The 27,889-nt window shown below is 42.5% G+C and overlaps 2 protein-coding genes across 15 annotated transcripts in view; one reads left to right on the forward strand and one right to left on the reverse strand.

Moving 5' to 3' along the window:
• Positions 1-3,094: 3,094 nt before the first annotated feature.
• TRAPPC3L (trafficking protein particle complex subunit 3L) overlaps positions 3,095-27,889 on the reverse strand; it is a 122,755-nt gene continuing 97,960 nt past the window's right edge. For all 14 annotated transcript variants that reach the window (XM_056566380.1, XM_056566378.1, XM_056566376.1 and 11 more), the window contains 2 exons: positions 4,764-4,949; positions 3,095-3,321 (listed from right to left, as the gene is read on the reverse strand). In XM_056566380.1, the coding sequence (XP_056422355.1) occupies positions 3,202-3,321; positions 4,764-4,949 (306 nt within the window). In that variant the 3' untranslated portion in view covers positions 3,095-3,201. The remainder of the gene's footprint in view (positions 3,322-4,763; positions 4,950-27,889) is intronic.
• Positions 13,656-26,326, forward strand: CALHM5 (calcium homeostasis modulator family member 5). The gene is made up of 2 exons (XM_056563665.1): positions 13,656-14,195; positions 25,946-26,326. The coding sequence occupies exons 1-2, from the start codon at positions 13,656-13,658 to the stop codon at positions 26,324-26,326; spliced, it is 921 nt and encodes a 306-aa protein (XP_056419640.1).

The following is a 27,889-nucleotide window of genomic DNA, read 5'->3' on the forward strand; positions in this document are numbered from 1 at the left end:
ACCAATTTTGAACTTCTATCGGGGGGTCTGCAAAAATGCAAACAAGTCACTTAATCCTCATATCTATGCATGAAGAACATCTCTGATTCTCTTTTTACAATAAGATGAAACGGATGACCCCTTCTATAACGCACTCCAACTTCTTTGATTTTCTCTAATGGGATATAAGATATGCCTCATCTGTAAAGTCCAAACTGAGAAGTCCGAAAAAATCCGGATCTGAGCTCCTTCAAATTGTATTGTTTCGGACTGCCTTGCAACTCACATAATTGAGTCTTTATCGGAGAAATAATATAAACAACATAACACGTCTCTGTGATGATTTGGGTCTCGATTTCCAAAGCGTGACACTCTACGTACACTCTGTACTCTATCGATCACATAGGTAGCATCCGTTGGGCGATTAGTTATACTATTGAAGATCTCTGTTACTCTTCTACATAAATCATCTTGTTGTGTTTCTGGGAGACCCTTTATTCTTTCATTGTTTCTCCTCCCTCAATTTTCTTGATCATCTAGTGTTAGTGACAGATTCTGTAACTGCTCGGACACCTTATTTACTCTTGTTTCTACTATATCTAATCTTACATTATTTGTGGCGTTTGCATTTTCTGTTACAGTAATACGAGCATTCAGCTGTTCAATGTCTGCCTAAATCTCCGCCACTGCTTGACGTTGAGTTTGCTCGATGCGGTTTACCCCAAAGTCTAGGTCGTTTTTTGAGGGGAGAGCTTGAATCAAAGTTAATAGCAAATGAAAATCTGGGTGTTCACCTTCTTATGCTCTCACTTGTGGATCCCTCTCAACTCTCCTCTCCTGTAAAGCCTCTGCTTTCATATGTGATATACCATTATAGCTGGAGTCTTGCTGCATCTCCTCCTCCTGTTCCCCCTGTGCCACCACCATAGCTTCATCTGTCCCCTTTGTGTCACCTGCAGGGAGTTCATCCACTCCCTGTCTTCCTTGACTCTGGCTCAGCATCTCTGGAGTGGTCGCCAGTTCTCCATTCCCATGTTCCACTGATGCCGTCGGTCCCGTTGCCTCTCCACCTCCACGAACCGGCCGAAGGAAACTGTCCATGTCGGTACATCGCGAGATCACCCAAGACCGGCTCTCTCAGTGTCTCCTGAGTTTGGATGGTCAGCTAACTCCGCCTCTCCCAGGATTCCCCTGCGCCGGGATGTCTCCACGGCCTTGCTCCTCTGATTCATGTGGTTAGCCACATTCAGGTTGCTTTTACGCCAAAAAGGCATCCTAGCCTTATCGGGTACAAACTTAACTCCACGCTTCCCGCAGAAGGTCTTAAGGTCCTACAACTTTATGATTCTCCTGGGGGGGACAGACCAGTGATGGTATAGTATTTGGGTATTGCGTTAGGGAGCGGCAGTGGAATTGGGGCACCAACCAATTTGACTTGGTGCTAGGGAATAACATCCAATGCGATCTCTAGGCTCTGACTATACAGCCATGGGTCAATAAGAAAACAAGGGCCCAGGGACACAGGGTGAGTGAAATCCACTCAGAAATCTACAGTATCCGGGGAGCTAATTTCTCAGTGCCGGTAGCCTACCTCTAGAGCTCTCTCAGGTGCGTCCTCACACCTGCATGGTTAAGCCACACCCCTGCATGGTTAAGGCAGTGCAACCCATTCACTGGTGCTGCTGTTTTTTCATTTCTAGCCCCATGCAAACCCATTGCATCAGTACCCCTTCTCTGCTCATTATGCTATCTAGTAGTGTACTGTGTAAATCAACCCCCTGTGCGCAGTCAGACTGTTCAGTTCTCTAACCCTATGGCATAGCAATAAGGACTGGGTGTTGTGCTGTCATGGACAGACAACTAAGGGAGGAAGTCCTGTGTGTGTACTACTGGCAAACAGCTCAGCTCTGATTCTACAACCTACATAAATGACCACACATAAGTTTCTTATGTCACCTAAAACATAAGGGGGTATAAATCAATTCATAAACAACCTACAAAACCAAGAAGCCCCCTTGAATATATAAAAAATGCATTGGTACACCATAATATGCAAAATTGTAAACTTTATTATCAATACACAATTTTAAGTAGTACAAAACAGCCCATTAGTTCCCATCCCAAAAAAAACATATCACATGACAAGACAGGTTAAAAACAGATGGTGGGGGAACACCAATGAGTATCTAAAGACAATAGTCTATTCTTAGTGTCTGATTTGACACATAACTGCACTTGCAGAATATACAAATGTATCCAGACTTGTTAGCTATAAGGACCAATGGCTACAATCATAACTAAATGTACAGAGTAATCTGCTCCCTTCTCAGGGGGTAGCGTTATATGGCTACACATATGCCACAACTATATTAATACAGTGTTCCCCCACCTCACACTCCAACGCATTTCGCTCTGCTTCATCCGGGAGTGATGGACGCTACCCCCTGAGAAGGGAGCAGATTACTCTGTACATTTAGTTATGATTGTAGCCATTGGTCCTTATAGCTAACAAGTCTGGATACATTTGTATATTCTGCAAGTGCAGTTATGTGTCAATTCAGACACCAAGGATAGACTATTGTCTTTAGATACTCATTGATGTTCCCCCACCATCTGTTTTTAACCTGTCTTGTCATGTGATATATGTTTTTATGGGATGGGAACTAATGGGCTGTTCTGTACTACTTAAAATTGTGTATTGATAATAAAGTTTACAATTTAGCATATTATGGTGTACCAATTCATTTTTTATATATTCAAGGGGGCTTCTTGGTTTTGTAGGTTGTTTCAGCTCTGATTCTACCCTCTGAAATGGAGAGAATGAGAACTAGCTGTGCGCTATAAAGGGGGCTTTTAGGGGCTCAAAAACAGCAGTGAGCACAAAAATATTAAGGGTTAATCTAACCTTGTCATAAGCTCATTTTCACTATGTATTTATTCAGCTTTTTAATTGGGTGATACATGTAGTATAGAATCCTTTACCATCTATATAAATATAATTGCAAATGTGATTTTTTTTATGACATTGTTATGATTTTTTTTATGTATTCAAGACTAAGATGTATAATGAGTAATAAGCCCATTACATTTTAATTCTTAACTAAATACCATTTAATTCAAATAATAAAAAAAATGACAAAAAATGAATCTTGTGTTTTAAAGTTTTTGGTAAGTACTTTACAGATAAGGGAAATGGTCTTTTGGCAACTGAAAAAGGTATGATCATTTATTCTTCTTTGATTTCCTTTCATCAGTTTTTCTCAGGAATGTTATTCCTATTTCAGTGACATCATCCCCCTTTAGTCTGTCTTGAACAAAAGTGACATCAGCCGGTAAATGAATCTGTAAAAAGATAAGGCTGTCATTGAACTTTCATGCTCATCTTTATTATGCACTTACATTAATGGTGCCTGTATAGTGGTTTGTGCGACATGGTTGGAAATTCAACAGCAATTCCAACCATGTTGGTGAATTGCTGCAGTTTCAAAATAGGGTTTTTGGCTGTATGGTTAGTATAGGTAAATCACATGGATTTCGTTTTGTGCATCACCCATACTTCTGTGCGGCCGATAACTGCATATAATTCTATCCTAAAGAGAATTTTACCTCACAATATCAGATATGGTGTTTGATAGCAGCTGTCAACTACATCTCCCCAAGCCTTACCCTGTCATGACCAAGCCACACAATAATATTAAAAGGCTTGTCATAGCAGGAAACAATATACAGAAATGTCCAAAGGACTAAGGTGCCGTGTTAAAACTTAGATTTAATAAATACATATATAAAATCTACCAAATAGTGATTCCCAAGTGATCAATAGTATAGTAAAAAGATGTTGTATATATACATGCCTGCCAAATGTCTAAATAAACAATTTTGTCACAAAATAAACAATTGCTCCCGTGGTCTCAAAGTGCATAAATCCTCAAAGAAATATGTTGGTCCCTATCCCAACGTGTTTCAATGCAGGTGATAAATCTCAGTCACCAGCACTTCCTCAGGACACAATCAAAGGAAAGTGTGTATGGATTTAATTAAAATATATCATGCAAGCCACACTATAATAGGGATTATCATAATCAACCTTCCAGATATCCTATATAGAAATATCATATTGATGAACAAGATGTGATAAAGCCATACCAGTGTAAATATCAAATCAATAAATCGAATTTTAGCGTGTCACCACCATCCCCGCCTAAACACTGTCCTTATTTGCGGACTCAGCCAGCCAGTCACCTACAAAGTAAAAGATATAACGTACGGCAGGAAACCCAATTTCAAATACCATAGGGCATTTGAATAGAGTGAGGTCCTTTTACATTATATGGACAGCCTGTTGTTTTAAGGGGAAATTGTGTAATGCGTCATTGCTTCATTTTTCCTTTGGTGGTGAACTATTGATGTCAGGCTTTTCCATAGATTAAATCTGATTATTGGGGGTCGCAGCTTTCAGACTGGGTGAGCTCTTAACTTTTATGGTACATTTAGATCATATTAAGCAAGATAACTTCACCTATAGTGTGGATGTCAGTGGATAAGGTCTTGTCTCCAGGTAGATTTTGCACAAGGACCCAAAAGCTAGACCTTGGCCTGTCCCGATCTACAACATCTAAACAGGGTCTGTGAAGGTACTCCCCACCAGTTAAACCCAATGTAAGTTTAGGTTGTGATATCATGAACAAACCAGCAAATAATGCTAACCAGTTTACTTTATAATCTGTGTGATACAGAGACATACGGTATATCTTAGGACATTAATATTAAGGGTGATAAAGTACCATTTCCAGTGCTCCTCTTAGGACTCCAGGAAGAAGGTTACAGAAGCTCAAAGATGATCTGCCAGTGGGAAGCTCTTCAACAAAGTCAACCAGTGGGTTTTTATCCAATATAAGAGAAAATCCATTTCCATTATTATTACCACCAATTGTTGACGGGGTAATCCCAAGGTACATTTTGAAAGCCACCTGTGTAAAAAAAATAGTTCATATTTAAAGCTATTTTCTATTACATCAGATCTGTCGGGTCACCTGTTCTGTCCTATCCAATAGAAGAAATCCAATAAATAGAAAGGAGTAATAAGAAGTAATATGAAAATATCAAATTTTATTGAAGCACAAATATACATAAAAGTAAAGGACTAAAAAGGAGTAAAAACATACAAAAACTAAAACAGCGACATCCCAGGGGCTCTAAAAATGCATATGATGACTAACATAAAATAAATACCAATGTACGGGACAAAGAACGCACAGAGGAATGATTTTAGTGAACTGTGCATTAAGAAAAAAAAAACTTCAAAGTACAAAGAACTATAACAAGAATGGTGGTCGGGAATGCAATATTTTTCCAAGGTACGTGTCATATGTAGCTACCAGTGGAATTTCAGAGCAGATTTTTCCTGAGAAATTCTATAGTGTGCATGCGCCCTTAGAACCCTAAGGTATGCAGTCTCAAAAGAAACATTTTGACCTGTGTAAGTAACCCATTTGATGACTATTTTGTTGGGTAGCTGGTAGTAAGCCACCAGATAAAGAAAAATTTGTATGTTAGCACTTGGACAAGCAGAATTTATTTAATATTTTGTGCTTTAATATGAATGTTTATTTATGTTTTATGCTAAAAAAAAAAAAATATATCCAGGAGAAGCCCTGATTAACCCCTTATCAAACACATAAATAAATGTACGTCCTAGTGCGGAGGTACTTCCCGCACCAGGACGTACTTTTATATCCTGTACATGACCGCAAGCATCAGAGCGGTGCTCGCATCATGCACTGCAGGTCCCGACTGTTATCAGCAGCTGGGGACCCGCCGGTAATGGCAGACATCACCGATTGCGCTGATGTCCACCATTTACCCCTCAGATGCCGTGATCAATACAGATCACGGCATCTGCGGCAATGCGCAAGTATAAATTGATGATCGGATTGCCGCGGGCATCCGATCATCTAGAATGGCGGCCGGAGGTCCCTTCACCTGCCTCTGGCAATCTCCAGGGGTCTATTGCTCTGGTCTGAGATCGAGCAGACCAGAGCAGAAGATCGCCCATAACACTGATCAGTGCTATACCCTATGCATAGCACTGAACAGTATTGGCAATCAAATGATTGCTATAGATAGTCCCCTATGGGGACATCAAAAGTGTAAAAAAAAAAAAAAAGACAGTAAAAAAAAAAAGAAAAAAAAATTGGAAAAATCCCCTCCCTCAATAAAAATGTAAATTGTCCGAACTATCAAAATATAATGTTAATGATCCCATACGGTGAACGGCATTAAAAAAAAAAAAAAAAAAAAAAAGGCCAAAATTGCTGCTTTTTTGTCACATTTTATTTAAAAAAAAAAAGATAAAAAGTGATTTAAAAGTTTCATATATGCAAATGTGGTAAAAAGTACACGGCACAAAAAATTAGCCCTCATACAGCCGTGAATACGGAAAAATGAAAAAGTTATAGGTGGTCAAAATAAGGCGATTTTAAACGTACTGATTTTGTACAAAAAGTTTAATATTTTTTAAAAGCAGTACAATAATAGAAAAGTAAGTACAGATGGGTATCCTTTTAATGGTATTGACCCACAGAATAAAGAACACATGTCATTTTTACCGTAACTTGTACAGTGTGACAAAACCCTCCAAAATTAGCTAAATTGTGGTTTTCATTAAAATTTCTTCACTAAAAGAAGTGGGTTCGCCGTACATTTAATGGTAAAATGAGAGGCGTCATTACAAAGAACAATTGGTCACGCAAAAATCAAGACCTCATATGTGTTTAGGGATGGAAATATAAAAAGAGTTGTGGATTTTAGAGGGCAAGGAGGAAAAAAAAAAACAAAAGCGCATAAATAAAATTGGCCTGGTCCTTAAAGGGGTATTCCAATGGAAAACTTTATTTTTTTAAATCAACTGGTACCAGAAAATTAAACAGATTTGTAAATCACTTCTATTAAAAAATCTTAATCCTTCCAGTACTTTCTAGGGGCTGTATACTAAAGAGAAATCCCCCAAAAAATGCATTTCCTCTGATGTAATGACCACAGTGCTCTCTGCTGACCTCTGCTGTCCTTTTTAGGAACTGTCCAGAACAGGAGAAAATCCCCATAGCAAACTAATGCTGCTCTGGACAGTTCCTAAAATGGACAGCAGAGGTCAGCAGAGAGCACTGTGGTCGTGACATCAGAGGAAATGCATTTCTTTTTTGGATTTCTCTTTAGTATACAGCCCCTAAAAAGTACAGGAAGGATTAAGATTTAATAGAAGTGATTTACAAATCTGTTTAACTTTCTGGCACCAGTTGATTTAAAAGAAAAAAAAAAAGTTTTCCACGGGAGTACCCCTTTAAGGGTGCTTGGTCCTTAAACTTAACTTTTTTGTCCCTGTCTCTGACTACTATTTACCATCATTTGCCTTTCCACACCCGCTGCATAAAAAATAAATAAAACTTATACATTTTCCTTAAAGGTGTTGTCCAGGGAAAAATATTGTACATAAATAAGTTATACTCCCAAGCAACTGCAGCTGCCGTGCTAATGTACCCGGTTTCCTGCTGGTCACCATTTCTTCCTGGTTTCTCTGATGTGCCAATCCCACTGGAGCTGCCCTCTCAGCTAATCACTGACTTGGCACTGCCACTGATAACCCCTCAAACACCTATTACAATTTCAGATGCTGACTACTACAGTCACTGGCATCTTGGTCTATATACATTTACATCTGACTGATGATTAAATGAATAAAAGCCTGCACAAGCATATAAAGATTATTTCTGCTAGAGGTGGTAATATGCTGTCACGATTCGGCTAGCTGGTTGTGGATCCTCTGTGTCAGCGAGGGATTGGCATGGACCGTGCCGGTGGACCGGTTCTAAGATGCTACTGGTATTCACCAGAGCCCGCCGCAAAGCGGGATGGTCTTGCTGCGGTGGTAGCAACCAGGTCGTATCCACTAGCAACGGCTCAACCTCGCTGACTGCTGAGAAGGCGTGGGACAGAAGGACTAGGCAGAGACAAGGTCAGACGTAGCAGAAGGTCGGGGCAGGCGGCAAGGTTCGTAGTCAATATGGCAATAGCAGGAGGTCAGGAACACAGTATGGACAAACACAGTAATAGCTTTCTCAAGGCACTAAGGCAACAAGATCCGGCAAGGGAGTGCAGGGGAAGTGAGGTATAAGTAGGGCAAGGAACAGGTGCAGCTAATCAGGGTGATTGGGCCAGGCACCATCATTGGTGCACTGGCCCTTTAAATCTCAGAGCGCTGGCGCGCGCGCGCCCTAGTGAGCGGAGTCGCGCGCGCCAGAGCATGACAGCCGGGGACCGGGACAGGTAAGTGACCTGGGATGCGAATCGCATCCCCGCCGGCCATGTCAGTGCAGCGCTCCCGGTCAGCGGGTCTGACCGGGGCGCTGCAGGGAGAGAAACGCCGCGAGCGCTTCGGGGAGGAGCAGGGACCCGGAGCGCTCGGCGTAACAGTACCCCCCCCCTTAGGTCTCCCCCTCTTTTTGTCGGGATGTCGCTCCACAAAGGACGAGGACATCGGGAGCGACTGTAGAGTCTCCCTCCGGGGGACAGCGAAGTCCTGGGTATGCCCATGCATGGCAGACAGTCCAGAAGGAGTGGGAATGGGGAGGGGGGCAGAGGGTGAGGCTTGACACGGGGCAGAGTGCCACCAGGACGGGGACTATGAGGGGGCACGGCACAGTCCTGACAGGCCTTGGGGAGACCAGGCACAGGAGGGGACACTGAGGCCTGACAGACGGGGCTGGGAGTAGACGTGAGGCACTCCTTGCGGCAAGCAGGACCCCAATTCTTGATCTCCCCAGTGGTCCAGTCAAGGGTGGGAGAATGGTGCTGGAGCCATGGCAGACCGAGGAGGATTTCAGAGGTACAGCCGGGCAAAACCAAAAATTCTATTTCCTCGAGATGCGGTCCAATGTTCATAAGCAGGGGCACTGTGCGATAACGCACAGTGCAATGCAGCTTGACCCCGTTGACCGAAGAAATATAGAGCGGCTTGATGAGACGGGTCACCGGGATGCAGTACGTATCAAGCAAAGAGGCCAGAATAAAATTTCCAGAAGAACCAGAGTCCAAGACGGCCACAGCAGAGAAGGAGGAGTTGGCAGAAGGAGAAATCCGTACGGGCACAGAGAGAGATGGAGAAGCAGACTCCGTACCCAGAGACGCCAGGCCCACATGAGCAGGTTGCGTGCGTGCATTTTCCAGACGTGGGGGACGAATAGGGCAATTCACCAAGAAATGTTCGGTACTAGCGCAGTACAGACAAAGATTTTTATCCCTACGGCGAGACCTCTCTTCAATAGTCAGGCGAAACCGATCTACTTGCATAGGCTCCTCGGCGGGAGGCACAGGGGTAGATTGCAAGGAATACCGAGAGAGAGGTGCCCAGGGATTAAGGTCTTTTTCCTGGCAGAGTTCCTGGTGTCTTTCCGAAAAACGCATGTCAATGCGGGTGGCCAAATGGATAAGTTCATGCAGGTTGGCAGGAATCTCTCGTGCGGCCAGCACATCTTTGATGTTACTGGATAGGCCTTTTTTAAAGGTCGCGCAGAGAGCCTCGTTGTTCCAAGATAATTCGGAAGCGAGAGTACGAAATCGGATGGCGTATTCGCCTACTGAAGAATTACCCTGGACCAGGTTCAGCAGGGCAGTCTCGGCAGAAGAAGCTCGGGCTGGTTCCTCGAAGACACTGCGAACCTCAGAGAAGGAGTGTACAGAGGCGGTGACAGGGTCATCACAGTCCCAGAGCGGTGTGGCCCAAGACAAAGCCTTCCCAGACAGGAGACTGACCACGAAAGCCACCTTCGACCGTTCTGTAGGAAATTGGTCCGACAACATCTCCAAATGTAGGGAACATTGTGACAGAAAACCACGGCAGAGTCTAGAGTCCCCATCAAATTTGTCCGGCAGGGACAAGCGGAGGTTAGGAGCGGCCGCTCGCTGCGGAGGAGGTGCAGGAGCCGGCAGAGGAGAAGGTTGTTGCTGTTGCAGCTGCTGTAGCTGTGACTGAAGTTGCTGTAGCTGTGGCTGAAGTTGCTGAAGCTGTGACTGCAGTTGCTGTGTCATGGTGGTCAAGTACGACAACTGGTTTTCTTGTTGGGCGATCAGTCGGGATTGCTGGGCGACCAGCGTGGATATATCAGCGATACTTGGCAGCGGCACGTCAGCGGGATCCATGGCCGGATCTACTGTCACGATTCGGCTAGCTGGTTGTGGATCCTCTGTGTCAGCGAGGGATTGGCGTGGACCGTGCCGGTGGACCGGTTCTAAGATGCTACTGGTATTCACCAGAGCCCGCCGCAAAGCGGGATGGTCTTGCTGCGGCGGTAGCAACCAGGTCGTATCCACTAGCAACGGCTCAACCTCGCTGACTGCTGAGAAGGCGTGGGACAGAAGGACTAGGCAGAGACAAGGTCAGACGTAGCAGAAGGTCGGGGCAGGCGGCAAGGTTCGTAGTCAATATGGCAATAGCAGGAGGTCAGGAACACAGTATGGACAAACACAGTAATAGCTTTCTCAAGGCACTAAGGCAACAAGATTCGGCAAGGGAGTGCAGGGGAAGTGAGGTATAAGTAGGGCAAGGAACAGGTGCAGCTAATCAGGGTGATTGGGCCAGGCACCATCATTGGTGCACTGGCCCTTTAAATCTCAGAGCGCTGGCACGCGCGCCCTAGTGAGCGGAGCCGCGCGCGCCAGAGCATGACAGCCGGGGACCGGGACAGGTAAGTGACCTGGGATGCGAATCGCATCCCCGCCGGCCATGTCAGTGCAGCGCTCCCGGTCAGCGGGTCTGACCGGGGCGCTGCAGGGAGAGAAACGCCGCGAGCGCTTCGGGGAGGAGCAGGGACCCGGAGCGCTCGGCGTAACAGTACCCCCCCCCTTAGGTCTCCCCCTCTTTTTGTCGGGATGTCGCTCCACAAAGGACGAGGACATCGGGAGCGACTGTAGAGTCTCCCTCCGGGGGACAGCGAAGTCCTGGGTATGCCCATGCATGGCAGACAGTCCAGAAGGAGTGGGAATGGGGAGGGGGGGCAGAGGGTGAGGCTTGACACGGGGCAGAGTGTCACCAGGACGGGGACTATGAGGGGGCACGGCACAGTCCTGACAGGCCTTGGGGAGACCAGGCACAGGAGGGGACACTGAGGCCCGACAGACGGGGCTGGGAGTAGACGTGAGTCACTCCTTGCGGCAAGCAGGACCCCAATTCTTGATCTCCCCAGTGGTCCAGTCAAGGGTGGGAGAATGGTGCTGGAGCCATGGCAGACCGAGGAGGATTTCAGAGGTACAGCCGGGCAAAACCAAAAATTCTATTTCCTCGAGATGCGGTCCAATGTTCATAAGCAGGGGCACTGTGCGATAACGCACAGTGCAATGCAGCTTGACCCCGTTGACCGAAGAAATATAGAGCGGCTTGATGAGACGGGTCACCGGGATGCAGTACGTATCAAGCAAAGAGGCCAGAATAAAATTTCCAGAAGAACCAGAGTCCAAGACGGCCACAGCAGAGAAGGAGGAGTTGGCAGAAGGAGAAATCCGTACGGGCACAGAGAGAGATGGAGAAGCAGACTCCGTACCCAGAGACGCCAGGCCCACATGAGCAGGTTGCGTGCGTGCATTTTCCAGACGTGGGGGATGAATAGGGCAATTCACCAAGAAATGTTCGGTACTAGCGCAGTACAGACATAGATTTTTATCCCTACGGCGAGACCTCTCTTCAATAGTCAGGCGAAACCGATCTACTTGCATAGGCTCCTCGGCGGGAGGCACAGGGGTAGATTGCAAGGAATACCGAGAGAGAGGTGCCCAGGGATTAAGGTCTTTTTCCTGGCAGAGTTCCTGGTGTCTTTCCGAAAAACGCATGTCAATGCGGGTGGCCAAATGGATAAGTTCATGCAGGTTGGCAGGAATCTCTCGTGCGGCCAGCACATCTTTGATGTTACTGGATAGGCCTTTTTTAAAGGTCGCGCAGAGAGCCTCGTTGTTCCAAGATAATTCGGAAGCGAGAGTACAAGCGGGGGTTAGGAGCGGCCGCTCGCTGCGGAAGAGGTGCAGGAGCCGGCAGAGGAGAAGGTTGTTGCTGTTGCAGCTGCTGTAGCTGTGACTGAAGATGCTGTAGCTGTGGCTGAAGTTGCTAAAGCTGTGACTGAAGTTGCTGTGTCATGGTGGTCAAGTACGACAACTGGTTTTCTTGTTGGGCGATCAGTCGGGATTGCTGGGCGACCAGCGTGGATATATCAGCGATACTTGGCAGTGGCACGTCAGCGGGATCCATGGCCGGATCTACTGTCACGATTCGGCTAGCTGGTTGTGGATCCTCTGTGTAAGCGAGGGATTGGCGTGGACCGTGCCGGTGGACCGGTTCTAAGATGCTACTGGTATTCACCAGAGCCCGCCGCAAAGCGGGATGGTCTTGCTGCGGCGGTAGCAACCAGGTCGTATCCACTAGCAACGGCTCAACCTCGCTGACTGCGGGCGCGTCCCGCTATGCGAATCGCATCCCCGCCGGCCATGTCAGTGCAGCGCTCCCGGTCAGCGGGTCTGACCGGGGCGCTGCAGGGAGAGAAACGCCGCGAGCGCTTCGGGGAGGAGCAGGGACCCGGAGCGCTCGGCGTAACATATGCTGCTATGCATTAAAAGAAGCCACATCTAGGGAAATGTAGCCCTATATTAAAGGGGTACTCCGCTGTTCCAAACTGTTCCAAATGCTGGAATCGGCGCCAGGAGCTCGTGACATCATAGCCACGCCCCTCATGACATCATGCCCCGCCCCCTCAATGCAAGTCTATGGGAGGGGGCGTGACAGCTGTCACGCCCCCTCCCATAGACTTGCACTGAGGGGGCGGGGTGTGATGTCACAAGCTCCGGGCGCCGGTTTCAGCGTTCGGAACAATTTGTTCCAAGCGCTGAGCAGCGGAGTACCCCTTTAAGCTATTTCGAAGGAGAGATGCTTTCTCTTGGTTGTTTTCTGTTTTAGTTCATAAGAGATTATAGGTGGGCTCCAATGATGTGCATATTAGAAAAGGTTTCTCCCTGTAAAAAAATGTCTGGGGAACAAAGAATTGTACCTCATAGTAAAGAAACAGTGCACCAATAAGTGTAATAACAAAGTAAACATTAATTGTAAAATCATTAATCCTATTATTAATATTACTACTCCCTCATTATTGCTTTATTCCTATGCATCAACTGGATTATTGTGGGTGTAAACTTTATGTGCTCGATCTAATCCCATGGGATATCCTTTAAGGTCAGGTCATTGGATTACATCCGGCTGTTGGAGGAGAACATGGTGAGGTAAAGAACAGCGCACATACGGGAGTGAAGTGTATTAATGATGGGTTTCCTGAAGCCTAGGAGCTTAAAGAATATCCTCATGGCAACATGTCATCATTCATCCCGGCTCCATAACTTAATATACTGCACCATTATCCATATTAGTAAAAGCTGACAATACACTGCACAAATAAAAATTCAATATATAGGCTATACAGCAAGCTTCATGGGCGCTTTTGGGATAGCTTTACTGCAAAGTGACATCAGTTCTGTATACTTTGAAAACTTGACAAACTGGTTTTATGCTTAGAAATTCTTGCTACCGGAGAAGCATATCTTACATTAAGACCGTCACTTTCTCATACAGCATTCACACTTTATACATCATGGATATCTTGCAAAAGTTTATGAAGCTTTGTGCAGATAAGAAATCTGCCATCGGTTATGGGTTTTTGACCCTTCTTACCGCTGGTGGGCAGCAGTTGTTCTCTATGGTGGTTTTCCAGTGCCCATGCACTGATAGTAACCTTATATATGGATTTGTTTTTCTTTTTGCTCCTGCAGTAGTACTTATGATCATCAGTTATTTCCTGAACAGCAGAACTTGGAAATTTTCTACCGGATGCTGTCTTAATCCCAAGAAGATGTGCCCAAAGGGTTACCGCTGCCAAGGGATGCACGTCTTTTTACAGCTGACACTGAAGTCTCTGATAGTTCCGGTCATGTGGATTTCCATAGCTCTTCTTCATGGATCCTTCTATACCTGTGCAATGAGTGGATGGGAGAACCCAGTGTTTGTGCAGCATCTGTGTAGAAACAAGTCTGAACAGTGTACGACACAAGTCTTCAAAGTAACCTGTGGCAAAGCAGCAATGTCCGCCAACGATATACAAGAAGTCGTACTGATTCTCCAAGCCCAGTCTCAGGTGTGTGAAAGAAATGTTTTAACAAAGATGTATCATAGTTGTATTTGGCACCCGAGTTTCTTACTTTATAAAACTGCAACACGACAAAAGGTTTTATGTAAAATTTTCTAAATTTTCAAAGCTCCTACACTATCTAAGCAAAGACTTCTCATGATTCTAAATGAGAAACTCAGTCCTGTCTTATCTGCACCTCTCTCACATGAGCCATACAGTAAGTAGCACCCAATCTGATTACGTTCATATTTCAATAATCTTTTATAGCTATTCAGGCATTGTCTCCCATCTTAGGTTCTTACAGGATGTAAGACAGTGTTGTTTCATTCTGCAGAAGATTCTCCCTCCTCTTGACAAGCACAGTTTGCACTGACATCAGAGACCTGTCTGCCAGAAGTTGACATTCAGAGGTTTTAGCAGCACATTACGTTTTAACCTCTTAAGGACTCAGCCCATTTTCACCTTAAGGACTCAAAACTATTTTTGTTTTTAAACTTTAGTTTTTTTCTCCTCCCCTTCTCAAAATAATAACGCGTTCCATTTTGCACCTACAGACTCATATAAGGGCTTGTTTTTTTGTGTCACCAATTTTACTTTGTAATGACATCACTTATTTTATAACATAATCTGCGGTGAAACAAAAAATTACTTATTGTGGGGTGAAATAAAAAAAAACACTCCATTTTGCAAATTTTTAGCTTCCGTTTCTACGCAGTGAACTTTTCGGTAAAAATGACACCTTATCTTTATTCTGTAGGTCCATACGGTTACAATAATACCTTACTTATGTAGGTTTTATTTTATTTTACTACTTTAAAAAAATAACTAAATGCACCAAAATTTGTATGTTTAAAAATGTCCTCTTCTGACCCCTATGGTCTGCAATTTTTATTTGTACAATTTTTGCTTTGAAAGGACTTTTTGATTGCTTTTTATTAATATTTTTATTGTATATGAAGTGACCAATAATGCACAGTTTTGGACTTATTTTATTTAAAAAATGGGAAATGGGGGATAGTAAACTTTTATTAGGGGAGGGGCTTATTCACATTTATTAACTTTTTTACACTTTTTACTATTTTTTTAGCCCCCTTAGGAGGCTATACCATGCAATCTTTTCACTGCATATACTGATCAATGCTATGCCAGAGCATAGCACCGACCAGTGTTATCGGTGCTCTGCTGCTCCAGTCTGCATGGCAGGCTTGGAGCAATAGAACGCCGATTGGATGGTGAGGAGCCAGGTAAGTGCCCTCCCACTGTCCTCTCAGCTGATCGGGACATTGTGATTATGTCGCAATGGTCCCGATCAGTTCTGCTGAGCTGCTGGGATTCTTTCACTTTCATTTTAGACGTTGATTGCGGCATCTAAAGGGTAAATTCCGGGCATCGGCCCGTACGGTTATGCCCAGCATTAACCCTGGGTCCAGGCTGCTGATAGCAGTTGGGACCCACCGGGTTTAAAGATTTGGATAGGGGATATAATGTCCAGGGGCAGAGTACCCCTTTAAGGTCCTTTAACCCCTTAAAGGAAAATGGTCATCCCATTCACCCACACTAAACCCAATACACCGGGTACTCTCTGAGTCCTACGCCCTGAGTCCTTAAGGACTTGGGAACAGGGGCGTACCTGCACACCCTGCATCCCCAAGTGATTAATACCCACTATATCTTACATGAGGATATATTATGTTCACATATTATGTAATTTAATTAATATAATTTAGTTAATATAGGGACAATGCACATACTCATTTACTGCATTTACCTCTGGACTGTCTGAACATCTGTGTTTTTTTAGTACAGATAGTAAAACAGCTTGATCCCCATATACAAATCAGTGGTCAATATTTCAATGAGAAGGTGAACAGACCCTGTACCTGCTCATGGTAAATGCAAGCTTGCATACAGCCAATCAGATCTAATGGTCATTATTTCTTATGAAGTGCTATTTAATGAAAAATATATATACACACCTAGAAACAGACTGTGTTGGCAGATAAGAACCATTTGGCCCATCTAGTCTGCCCTGAATCCTATCAATAGTCCCTGGCCCTATCTTATATGAAGGATAGCCTTATGCCTATCCCATGCATGTTTAAACTCCTTCACTGTATTTGCAGCGACCACTTTCGCAGGAAGACTATTCCATGCATCCACTACTCTCTCAGTAAAGTAATACTTCCTGATATTACTGCAGAAACCTTTGTCCCTCTAATATAAAACGATGTCCTCTTGTCATAGTTTTATTTAGTTTAAATTGGTAGTTTTGTGTATATATTATCTTTCTTCCAATCTATATATGTTTTAAGGAAAACTCTCAGCCTTTTCACCTACACTAAACCCAATTAACTGGGTTATAGTGTAGGTGAACAAGAATCCAACAAGGGGTCACTTACTTACCCACCTCTAGCATGCAATTCACTGAATTTAGCAGAGCATCCTCTGGGGAACCCATCTCAGGAACTACTTGACGTATTTTAGTAAGTGACCCCTTGTTGGACTCTTGTTTACCTAGTAAACCCAGTTTACCCAGTGTATTGGGTTTAGTGTAGGTGAACAGGTTGGTAGTTCTTCTTTAAAGGGGTATTCTGCCCCTAGACATGTTATCCCCTATCCAATGGATGGGGAATAAGATGTCTGATCGTGGGGATCCCACCACTGGGGACCCCCGCGATCTAGGCTCCAGCACCCCAGACATCTGGTGGATGGAGCAAACTTTGCTCCGTGCCATATGACTGGCGATGCGGAGGCTCGTGACGTCACGAGCAGGCATGACAGTGACGTCACAAGCCTCCTGCGCTGCACCTGACACTCTAAACGAATGCCGGGTACGGCAGGAGGATCGCTGGGGTCCCCAGTGTCCAGGGGAGCAGTACCCCTTCAAGATCCTTTAACCCCTTAGAGGAAAAGGGTCATCCCGTTTACCCACACTAAACCCAATACACTGGGAGAACAGGAGACCTCTCTGGCTAATATATATAACTTCAGTCTGGGGCCCAGTCCCTCTGAAGATCTGTTTCTATCTGCACTGAATTGCACACTGGAGGCAGGCCCGCCAGCTGGATTTGCATATTCATGGTCATTGGTCACGTGAGCGCTCAGTAGGCATAAGCACACACGTGACCAGCAACCACAAACATCCAAATCCAGCCGGCAGCCCCGCCTCCAGCGCACAATTCAGCACAGAAAGAAGCAGATTTTCAGAGGGACTGGGCACCGGACTGAAGGTATTTATATTGGCCAGAGACCCCGCATCAGTCTCATACACTCCCGAACTATAATCCAGTGCATTGGGTTAAGTGTGGGTAAATGGGATGACCATTTTCCTTTAAGGACTGTACTTTCGTATTTTCCACCTCACATCCAAAAATCATAATGCTTTAAATCTTCCACCTACAGACCCATATGAGGGCTTGTTTTTTGTGCCACCAAATGTAGTTTGTAATTACATTAATCATTTCACCACAAAATCTATGGTGAAAGAAAAAAAAAATCTTTGTGGGGCAAAATTGAAAAAAAAAAAAAGCCATTTTGTAACTTTTGGCGGCTTCCGATTATACACAGTGCACTTTTCGGAAAAAATTACACCTTATATTTATTCTGTAGGTCCACACGATTAAAATGATACCCAACCCATAAAGGTTTTTGTTTTGATGGGACTTTTTGATAGCTTTTTATACATTTTTTTTAGGATATGCAAGGAGACCAAAAATATGCAACTTTGTACTTTGGAATTTGTTTATGTGTACGCCATTGACCTTGTGGTTTAATTAATGTTATATTTTATTTTTATATTTCGGACATTTACGCACGCAGCGATACCACATATGTTAATGTTTATTTTTGTTTACATTTTTTTAATGGGAAAAGGGTGGTGATTCAAACTTTTATCAGGGAAGGGGTTAAATCAAATTCATTAACTTATTTAAAAAACTTTTGTTTACAATATTTTTTTGTCCTCATAGGGGACTATAACATGCAATCCTTAGATTGCATACACTGAACAATGCTATGCCATAGCATAGCATTGATCAGTGTTATCTGTGCTCGACTGCCCCAGCCCACTGAGGCTGACTGGAGCATCGAGGGACATATTGGACGGCAAGGAGGCAGGTAAGGGCCCTCCCACCGCTCTCTCAGCAGTTTACCGCGGCGATCGCAAACAGCCCGCTGAGCTAGCCGGGAGGACTTTTCTCCTGTTTTAGACATCACTATCAACTTTGATTGCGTTGTCTAAAGGGTTAATACCGGACATCAGCCTGATTGGCAATGTCCGGCATTAGCCGCGGGTTCCAGTTGCTCATAGAAACCGGGAGCCTCGGGGTATGAAGCACTCATCTCCTTAGCACGCTTCATATAACGGGAGCGGGCAATGAACGTAAATATACGTCCATTGTCCTTAGGGAGTTAACCTTTGCTAGTAAGTTTTGTCCTGCAATCCATCCAGTTTAGTATATCTTATCTGAACTCTCTCCAAAATATATATACCCTTTTGGAGATATGGTATACAGTACTGTGCACAATACTCCAAGTGAGGTCTCACCAGTGTTCTGTACAGCGGCATGACCACTTCTCTCTTTCTACTGCTTATACCTCTCCCTATACATCCAAGCATTCTGCTATTGTTTCCTGCTGCTCCACTGGTAACAAGTTACAACTTACAAATGAACAAGCACTGAGCATTATTATAAAGTTTATTTAAAAATAGATATTTGTAGCACATCCACTAGTTAAAGGGGTACTACTTTTTTTTTTTTTTTAAATCAACTGATGCCAGAAAGTTAAACAGATTTGTAAACTACTTCTATTAAAAAATCTTAATCCTTCCAGTACTTTTTAGGGGCTGTATGCTACAGAAGAAATGCTTTTCTTTTTGGATTTCTCTGATGTCATGACCACAGTGCTCTCTGCTGACCTCTGCTGTCCATTTTTGGAACTGTCCAGAGCAGGAGAAAATCCCCATAGCAAACATATGTTGCTCTGGAAAGTTCCTAAAATGGACAACATATGTCAGCAGAGAGCACTGTGGTCATGACATCAGAGAAATCCAAAAAGAAAAGCATTTCCTCTGTAGTATACAGCCCATAAAATGTATTGGAAGGATTAAGATTTTTTTATAGAAGCAATTTACAAATCTGTTTTACTTTCTGGCACCAGTTGATTTGAAAAAAAAAAGTTTTCCACGGGAGTACCCCTTTAAGATTTTTATTGCCTACATTGTTCCTAAGTATGAGGTTTATTCATAAAACAGAAATGTGATACTGGTTGCTTTGGCCTTTTCTAAGAATGTAGCACTGCAGGTTTAGACATGGTAGATACTTCACGTTGAGAATAACTTTTACCTTCTAAAGTAAAGAGGACCTGTAGCTAACCTAAAAAGATTTAACTATAAACAAATTACTAAGAGTGCCCTGATCACAAACTGTTCTACAATTTTTTTAAATGCCCTCTCGTTCCTGAAATTTATGGATTTATAGTTTGTCTGACGATATAGTGAATCAGTCAGATAGGCGCAAACTTAATTTTATTAATGGGGGTGTAGCAGTCCATCAGATGAGTTTCTGGCACATGCAAAATCCCTTCACCAGTTATAGCCACCCATTCCCCAGGTGCCAACTTAAATACCTCCAGCTGGAGGAGCTGCATCACTCTATTTACACCCGGAGTGGGGAAAGAACATATGAAATACAATAAAAGTATAACATAGATGATTAAAACAATTACAGATACATGGTTCCTTCTGTGACTTTTAACAAGGTAGATATAATTACACTGTAAAAATTTTAATAATAATATATCAATGGGTGCTAAGAGTTAATAACTTAATGTGTAAATAGAGCGATGCAGCTCCCCCTACGGCTGGAGGTATTTAAAGGATAACTGCAGTGTTATTACACTTATCCCCTATCCACAAGATAGGGGATAAGTGTTTGATCGCAAGGGGTCCAACCCCTGGGACCCCCGCGATCTCCTGAAGAGGCCCCCGCATTAGCGCTCAGTGAGAGCGCTAATGCGTGTAGCGTCGACCTAGAGAGGTCAACAGTTACGCCCCCTTCCCGCCCCCTCCCCATACAGTACTATGGGAGAGGCACGAACGCTTCCTCCCCACCTCTCCCATAGAACTACATGGAGGAGGCGTGTCGGCCCGTGCAGGAGATCGTGGGGGTCCCAGCTGTTGTTTTCGGCCACAGATGGCCTTTAAATTGGCACTTGGGGAATGGGCAGATATCACTGATGAAGGGTGTGCATGTGCCAGAGACGTGTCTGGCCTGCGACCTACTAAAGGTGTGCTGTACCTGTGTGTTTTTGCATTTTCAATAAAGCTGGAATCTTTTTGCTGAGTGCTGGATCACCTATTTTCTTCACTAGTGAAGATCAACGCACAGACCACAGGGTGAAGGTGAGCTGAAAATTGCTTTGCTCATAATCCCACCCATCATCTGATATTCACTCCCACTATTAAAATTAAGATTACCTCCATCGGACTGATCTCTGAATTGTCAGACTATAAACCCACATATTTAAAAAATGGGAGGGCGTATCAAAATCTATAAAATGGTGTGGAATCAGTAACAGTAGCAAACAGAAGGCAGAAGTTGTGAAATTTTGCCATTGATTTAGAAAATATGACTGATCATGCAAAAAAAAAAAAATTTTTTTTTTTTAAGGATGGTGATACTATGAAGCCATTTATTATCACATAATTGTTTGGCTTCCTTTGAATCATAATAATAACAGAGATCACCCGAATGGCCCTAATGAAAAGTTTACATACCCTTGAATGTATGGCCTTTCATACACACAAGGTGACACACACAGGTTAAAATGGCAATTAAAGTTTTTTTTTTTTTTTTTATTGTAATAAGAGTCTTTGTATACACAGTCAATAAAGTGAAAGCTGAACTTTGCTTGGTTGCTGTGGGAAACACCTCCCTAGTTTTTTTTTCTCACACGTTGTGACAAGTCAGGGCCAATGAATTTGTTAGCTCGCATGTGGATGCACTTAGTAGGCTAGATACTGAGCCATGGAGAGCATAAAAGAACTGCCAAAAAAAGCTGGTAACCAAGGTAATGGAACTTTTTAAAGATGAAAAAGATTATAGAAAGCTATCCACAGCATTGAAAAATCCTGTTAGAACTGTTTAATATCACTCAGGATACCAAGCCAGTCAGGTAATCCAAAAAGGATTTCAGCCACAACTGCTGGAAGAATTGTTCAGGATACCGAGAATAACCCACAGGTAACCTCAGAAGAAATATAGGCTGTCCTGGAAAAAAATGGTGCGGTAGTTTCAAGGAGTACTATACAATTATACTTGATCAAGAATGAGCTACATTTTTCAAGTTACCAGAAAAAAGCCTAGCTACAATATGCCTTGACCTTGCATAACCCTTAAGGACCAAGGACGTACCGGTATGTCCTGAGTCCTCTTCCTTACTATAACGCATCCTAGCGGGTCGCGCCTGGCACCTAGCAATGGATGGGACCCGTCGCTAATAGTGCACGACACTGATCGCGGTGCTGTGTGCTATTAACCCTTTAGACGGGGCGTTCAGAGTTGATCACCGCATCTAAAGTGAAACTAAACTACCCCCAGCTAGCTCAGAAGGCTGTACGGGAATCGAGGCATCCCGAACAGCTGTAGGACAGCAGGAGGGTCCCTTACCTTGCCTCCTAGTGTCCGATCGCCGAATGTGCCTGAGATCCAGGCATGAGCCGTCAAGCGGCAGAATCATTGATCAATGGTTTCCTATGAGAAACCATTGATCAATGTAAAAGATTAGTGTGTGCAGTGTTATAGTCCCCTATGGGAGCTATAACACTGCAAAAAAAAATGGGGGAAAAAAAAGTTAATAAAGATCATTCCCTAATAAAAGTTTGAATCACCTCCCTTTTCCCATTAAAAAAAACAAAAAAACAAACAGTGTAAATAAAAATAAACATATGTGGTATCGCCGCATGCAGAAATGTCCAAATTATAAAAATATAACATTAATTAAACTGCATAGTCAATGGTGTATGCGCAAAAAATTCCAGTCTAAAATAGTGTATTTTTGGTCACTTTTTATATGATGACATAATAAAAGAAAGGGTTTATCAAACTTTATTGAGGACAATAAAATCTACTTAAAAATACATGACATAATTCCTGAGAACAGGAGTCAAAAGAGATATAAACCAGCATGACACTGGACCATTAGTAGAGGCTCATAGCATAACAAGAATGGAAGGATTTTACATAATATAAGTGCAAGTGCATATAATAATTACATATATAATAAAAAAAAGACAATGTAATAGTATATATATAAATACCCAGTGGTTTACAGAAGGAGTGAGGAATGACCCTTTACAGCCCGACGTTTCGCCAGCGACACTGTCTGGGCCACTCAAGCTCAGAAGTGAAACCTGTGCAGTCAATCTCTCAGCCACTGTACTACAACCCCCAACATGGAGCAGACTCTGTTCCATGATGGGGGTAGTAGTACAAGCACTAATGTAGCCTCTCCAGCCGCCCCCAGACTCCTGAAACTGGGGGAACTACTACTCCCATCAGGGGAAAAAGTCTGCTCCATTATGGGAGTAGTAGTTCCGCAGCACTGCAGGAGTCCCCTGATTTCACCTCTTCTGAGCATTCTCAGAAGTAATAAAGGTTCAAAAACGGATATTATAAACCGGGTGCAAACGAATGACATTAAAGGCTCATCCGTTTGCCATAGACTTCAATGTTAAATTTATAATAACCGTTTCTATATACTGCATGCAACATCTTTTCCCCATAAAAAAAAAAACGGAACAGGAAGAAACGGGTGCAAAAGGGTGATAAAGGATTGTAAAAAAAATCCCATTGACATCAATAGGATTATTTTACAGCTATTTGCAAGCCGTTTGAAAAATTATCCAACGGATTAATAACAGGCATTTATTAATGGTGCAGACGTTAATGTGAACGAACCCTAAGCTATTTGCTTCTCTCAACTTTCCTGACCAGTTTCCCTATCCCAACCACTGAAAAACACCCCCACAGCAAGATGCTGCAAACATGCTTTAAGGGATGGTTGATATAGGGCAGATGATTAGCAGTGCCTTATTTCTTCCAGACATGGTGTTTAGAATTGAGGCCAGAAAACTTTATTCTTGGCTTCATCAGATAAGAGAATCCTGTTTCTTACTGTCTGAGAGCCCTAAAAGGGGTACTCCAGTGGAATTTTTTCTAGAAAGTTAAACAGATTTGTAAATTACTTCTATTAGAAAATCTTAATCCTTCCAGTACTTATCAGCTGCTGCATGTTCCAGAAGAAGTTTAGTTGTTCTTTTCTGTCTGACCACAGTGCTCTCTGCTGACACCTCTATCCATATCAGGAACTGTCCAGAGTAGGAACAAATCCCCATAGAAACCTCTCCTGCTCCAAGCAGTTCCAGACATGGACAAAGGTGTCAGCAAATAGCACTGTGGTCATACTGAAAATAAATTAAAAAATAAAAGAGCTTCCTGTGCATCATATGGCAGCTGATAAGTACTGGAAGGATTAAGATGTTTTAATAGAAGTAAATTACAAATCTGTTTAACTTTCTGGCACCAGTTGATTTGAAAAAGTAAAAATAAAATAAAAATAAAATAAAAATAAAATAAAATAAAAATGTTTTCCACCGGAGTACCCCTTTAAGGGCCTTTTTTTATTTATTTATTTATTTATTTGCAAACTTCAGGCAGGCTTTTAGGTGCCTTTTACTGAGGCTTCTTACTGGCCACTGTGTCAGCCCAGATTGTGTAGTTTGGTGTGGCAGCATAAGAAGAGTCCTGGTTGTTGACAATTTCTTCCATTTAAGAATTATGGTGGCCACTGTGCTCTTGGGAACTTTCAATGCAGCAGAAATGTTTTTGTACCCCTCACCAGATCTGTGGCTTCACATAATCCTGTCTCTGAACTCTACATGCAGTTCTTTCCATCTCATTGCTTGGTTTTTGCTCTGATATGCATTGCCAGCTGTAATATCTTATATAGACAGGGTTAAGTCTTTCCAAATGACTCCAAGTGTAGCTATATTTCTAATTGTTACAGCAAAGGGTCTGAATACTTATGTTAATGCAAAATTTAAGTTTTTCATTTTTAATATGTTAGCAAAAAATGTGTTACATTAAATTTTTTCATTATGTTTTTTTAGCACAATGCTACAACATAACAAAATGTGAAAAAGTGAAAATAAAGTTTATTTTCAGTATAACACAGCTATATTGTTTTTAAAATCACCAAAGGACACTATTATATAACTTCTAGTTCTTGTAAGGCTAAGTTTCCACTTGTTTTTTTTTTTTTTTGCAAAACGCCAAGAAAAACGCCAAATCTGGCGCATGGCGTTTTTTTTTGTCAAAAAACGCTGCGGCCAGATGTTAGCTGTAAATCAATGAGATATCGCAATTTTGGAATTCCACTTGGCGTTTTTTCACTTTGGCGTTTTTTCACTTTTTTTGCGTTTTTTTCAGCTCCTTGGCGTTTTGAAAAAACGCTGTATGTCGCTCAAACCGGCGTTTTTTCGCAAAATCGTTTAGTTTTGCTCCAATAGAAGTCTATGGGAGTGAGAAAACACCAAGAAAAATGATATGTGGATTTTAACTTTGGCGTTTTTGCCGGCGGTTTTTAATCTTTTTTTTGGACTTTAGCGATCCAAAAAAGTGATGGAGATACCTGTTTTTAATAACATTTCGTAGGGTACCATTAAAAAAAAATATATATATATATATTTATATATATATATATATATATATATATATATATATATACAGTAGTGAAGGAAAAAATAGTATCTAACGAAATTTATATAAAAACATTTTTTTTATTACTTTTTAAACAGGGATCAATTTATGTGTGCGGGGAAATAAAAATGTAGCCGACAATTATAAAAATGTATTGTGTGTGTTTTTCACTTTTTTGCTTTATTTATTTATTTATTTTTTTATTTAGTACTACTACTCCCAGCATGGTTCCATGATGGGAGTAGTAGTACTACCTGTACTAATAGACAGATCGCTCATTGTGATTCTCCTGTATAATATATAGATGCGGCCGGCCGCTCTTCTATGGTCCCCTGCCCTGACGTATATATACACATATTCATATTTCCCGCAGAGAGCTGTGATTCGCCAGATGGTTCCAAACAATCACAGCTCTCTGTGAGAAATAGGAACATGTGTATATATATGGCCGTGCAGGGGACCATAGGAGAGCGGCCGCTGCATCCATACATTATACAGGAGGATCACAGCGGGTGTCAGGAGGAGTGACATCCGCCGTGATCTTTCCATAACTGCAGATACTACTACTCCCAACATGGAGCACACTTATGCTGGGAGCTGTAGTATCTGCATTAATAAACAGATCGCAGCGAGTGTCAGAAGTTACACTCGCTGTGATCTGTCTATTAATGCAGGTACTACAGCTCCCAGCATTGAGCAGAGTGTGCTCCATGTTGGGAGTAGTAATACTTGCAGATAAGAACAGATTGCAGCGGGTATCACTACTGATATCCGCTGTGATCGTCCTGTCTATAGCAGAGATGTCGCATCCCTGCTCTTCACTATACTCCGGGCTGGCCACTCATTCATTCATCTTTTCCTCAGAGCTGTGATTGGCTGCAACCATCCGGCCAATCACAGCTCTGGGCGGAAGATCTGTGTGCCATATAAATAATTATTAGCTATTAAACATTATATAGTAATCTTATGTAAATACTGTTCGCTTGACTTTTCCAGGTTTTAGGCTGGTGTCTCATTGCTGTTCTGGCTTCAGTTTCTCTTTTATGGACATGTTGGTCTAGTTGTAATTCTAAAGTCAGTTCTATCCAATTGTCATTCTGGAGAATTTATATTGAGAAAGAAAAAGAGAAGTTTGATCAACTGGCTCAGGAATATGCAACCAAACTCGCAGAAAGGAATCTTAGAAGTTTCTTTGAAAACAAAGAACCAACAGAATTTGAGTTGCCCAATAACAAGGCTTGGGAGAAGATCTCTGCACTATATACCTTTAACCCTGACCACCAATACTACAGTACTCTGCACAGGTTTGTAGAACATGGTGACAAGGACTTCAGTGGAGGAGAAGTAATGATGGATTTTGTAGATGCACCAGTATAATGCACTTCCAGATATTAAAGAAGAATATGATAAACATTGAAAGATTTATATGCAAATTAATACGTTTGTGACATTGTGACACATATTGCAATTACGTTACTGCTCATTATACTTTTCTAACCTTCTTATGTTACAAAAGGTACAATATACTTTTACTTTGTTTCCTAAAAAATATACATGAGTGATGCCTTGGATTAAAATAAATTAACAGATTGTTTTCCCTAGAAACACCCAAACAGCAATATCAATCATAACCCACTGACCCACTGGTGTTTCTATGGAGAAAGAATCTGACTATTTTTGAATGCATTATAACTTGTATATACAAGCAAATGTTTTGTTATATAATCAGTAAAACACAATCATTAATATATATGTGAACTTAATAATATTCTCTTAAAACAGGGCATGGAAAAACAAGCATAATGACTTTGTCCTATCTGTCTTAACCAGGAAATGCTTGTGGAACATTGTGTTATCTTTTCTTACCATGTGGACAGTTGATGAATGAAATTATATGCAGTGGCGCACCTATGTGCCTGGAGAGGAGGGGGTGGGCACAAGATGCCAGAGTGTAGGTACAGCATAGGGGCCTGTCTGGCCCAAGCACACGCTTGATAATAGGGAACCCAGGACACTTGCCCCAGATCCACCAGCTGTATGCACACAAATATCTGGAAGAGGACAAAAGATTCTGCTAGCGTTGCTAAGGCTTTTGAGCTTAAAGGGGTACTCCAGTGGAAAACTTTTTTTTTTTATAATCAACTGGTGCCAGAAAGTTAAACAGATTTGTAAATTACTTCTATTAAAAATTCTTAATCTTTCCAGTACTTTTTAGGGTCTGTATACTACAGAGGAAATGGTTTTCTTTTTGAAACACAGTGCTCTCTGCTGATGACATGACAACAGTGCTCTATGCTAACATCTCTGTCCATTTTAGGAACTGTCCAGAGCAGCATATGTTTTCTATGGGGATTTTCTCCTGCTCTGGACAGATCTTAAAATGGACAGAGATGTCAGCAGAGAGCACTGTGGTCATGATGTCAGCAGAGAGCAGCTAATAAGTACTGGAAGGATTAAGATTTTTTAATAGAAGTAATTTACACATCTGTTTAATGTTCTGGCACAAAGTACCCCTTTAAAGAGACTGTCACCTCCAAGACCCCAGTTATTAGTAAATAGCACAAATATGTTGATACTGAATTTTAATAATTTCACTCACTTACATTTTCTCTGCTGTAAGCCTGAAAATACAGAAGGCTAAGTAGTCCTCTTTATGATATTGCTGAGTTTAGTAATATTGTCTCTGCATTCGCATGCTCTGCTTACAGGGTTTCTAGCAGGGAATGGACATTTAAAAATGACAGGTTCGGAATAACAGTCTTTTCACCTATTTGCTTATTCATGTGATTTAATGGAGTTTGGAGGTGACCCTTTAAATATAACTGCATTCACACTCTGGTAGCAAGATATCCTGCCCAAGACACTCTGAGACGGCTGCGATCAGGACATGGATTTGCCTAAAAAGTTCCATACAAGTCTGGTTTCAGAGTACAAAAATCC

Source organism: Hyla sarda, chromosome 3 (assembly GCF_029499605.1).
Source record: "Hyla sarda isolate aHylSar1 chromosome 3, aHylSar1.hap1, whole genome shotgun sequence".
NCBI classification, from domain to species: Eukaryota; Metazoa; Chordata; class Amphibia; order Anura; family Hylidae; genus Hyla; species Hyla sarda.

Bases quoted from the DNA above. Each gene is read 5' to 3' on its own strand.
- CALHM5 (XM_056563665.1), top strand. From the start codon at position 13,656: ATGGATATCTTGCAAAAGTTTATGAAGCTTTGTGCAGATAAGAAATCT. The intron at 14,196-25,945 runs GTGTGTGAAAGA...TGACTTTTCCAG, and splicing joins TTCTCCAAGCCCAGTCTCAG to GTTTTAGGCTGGTGTCTCAT.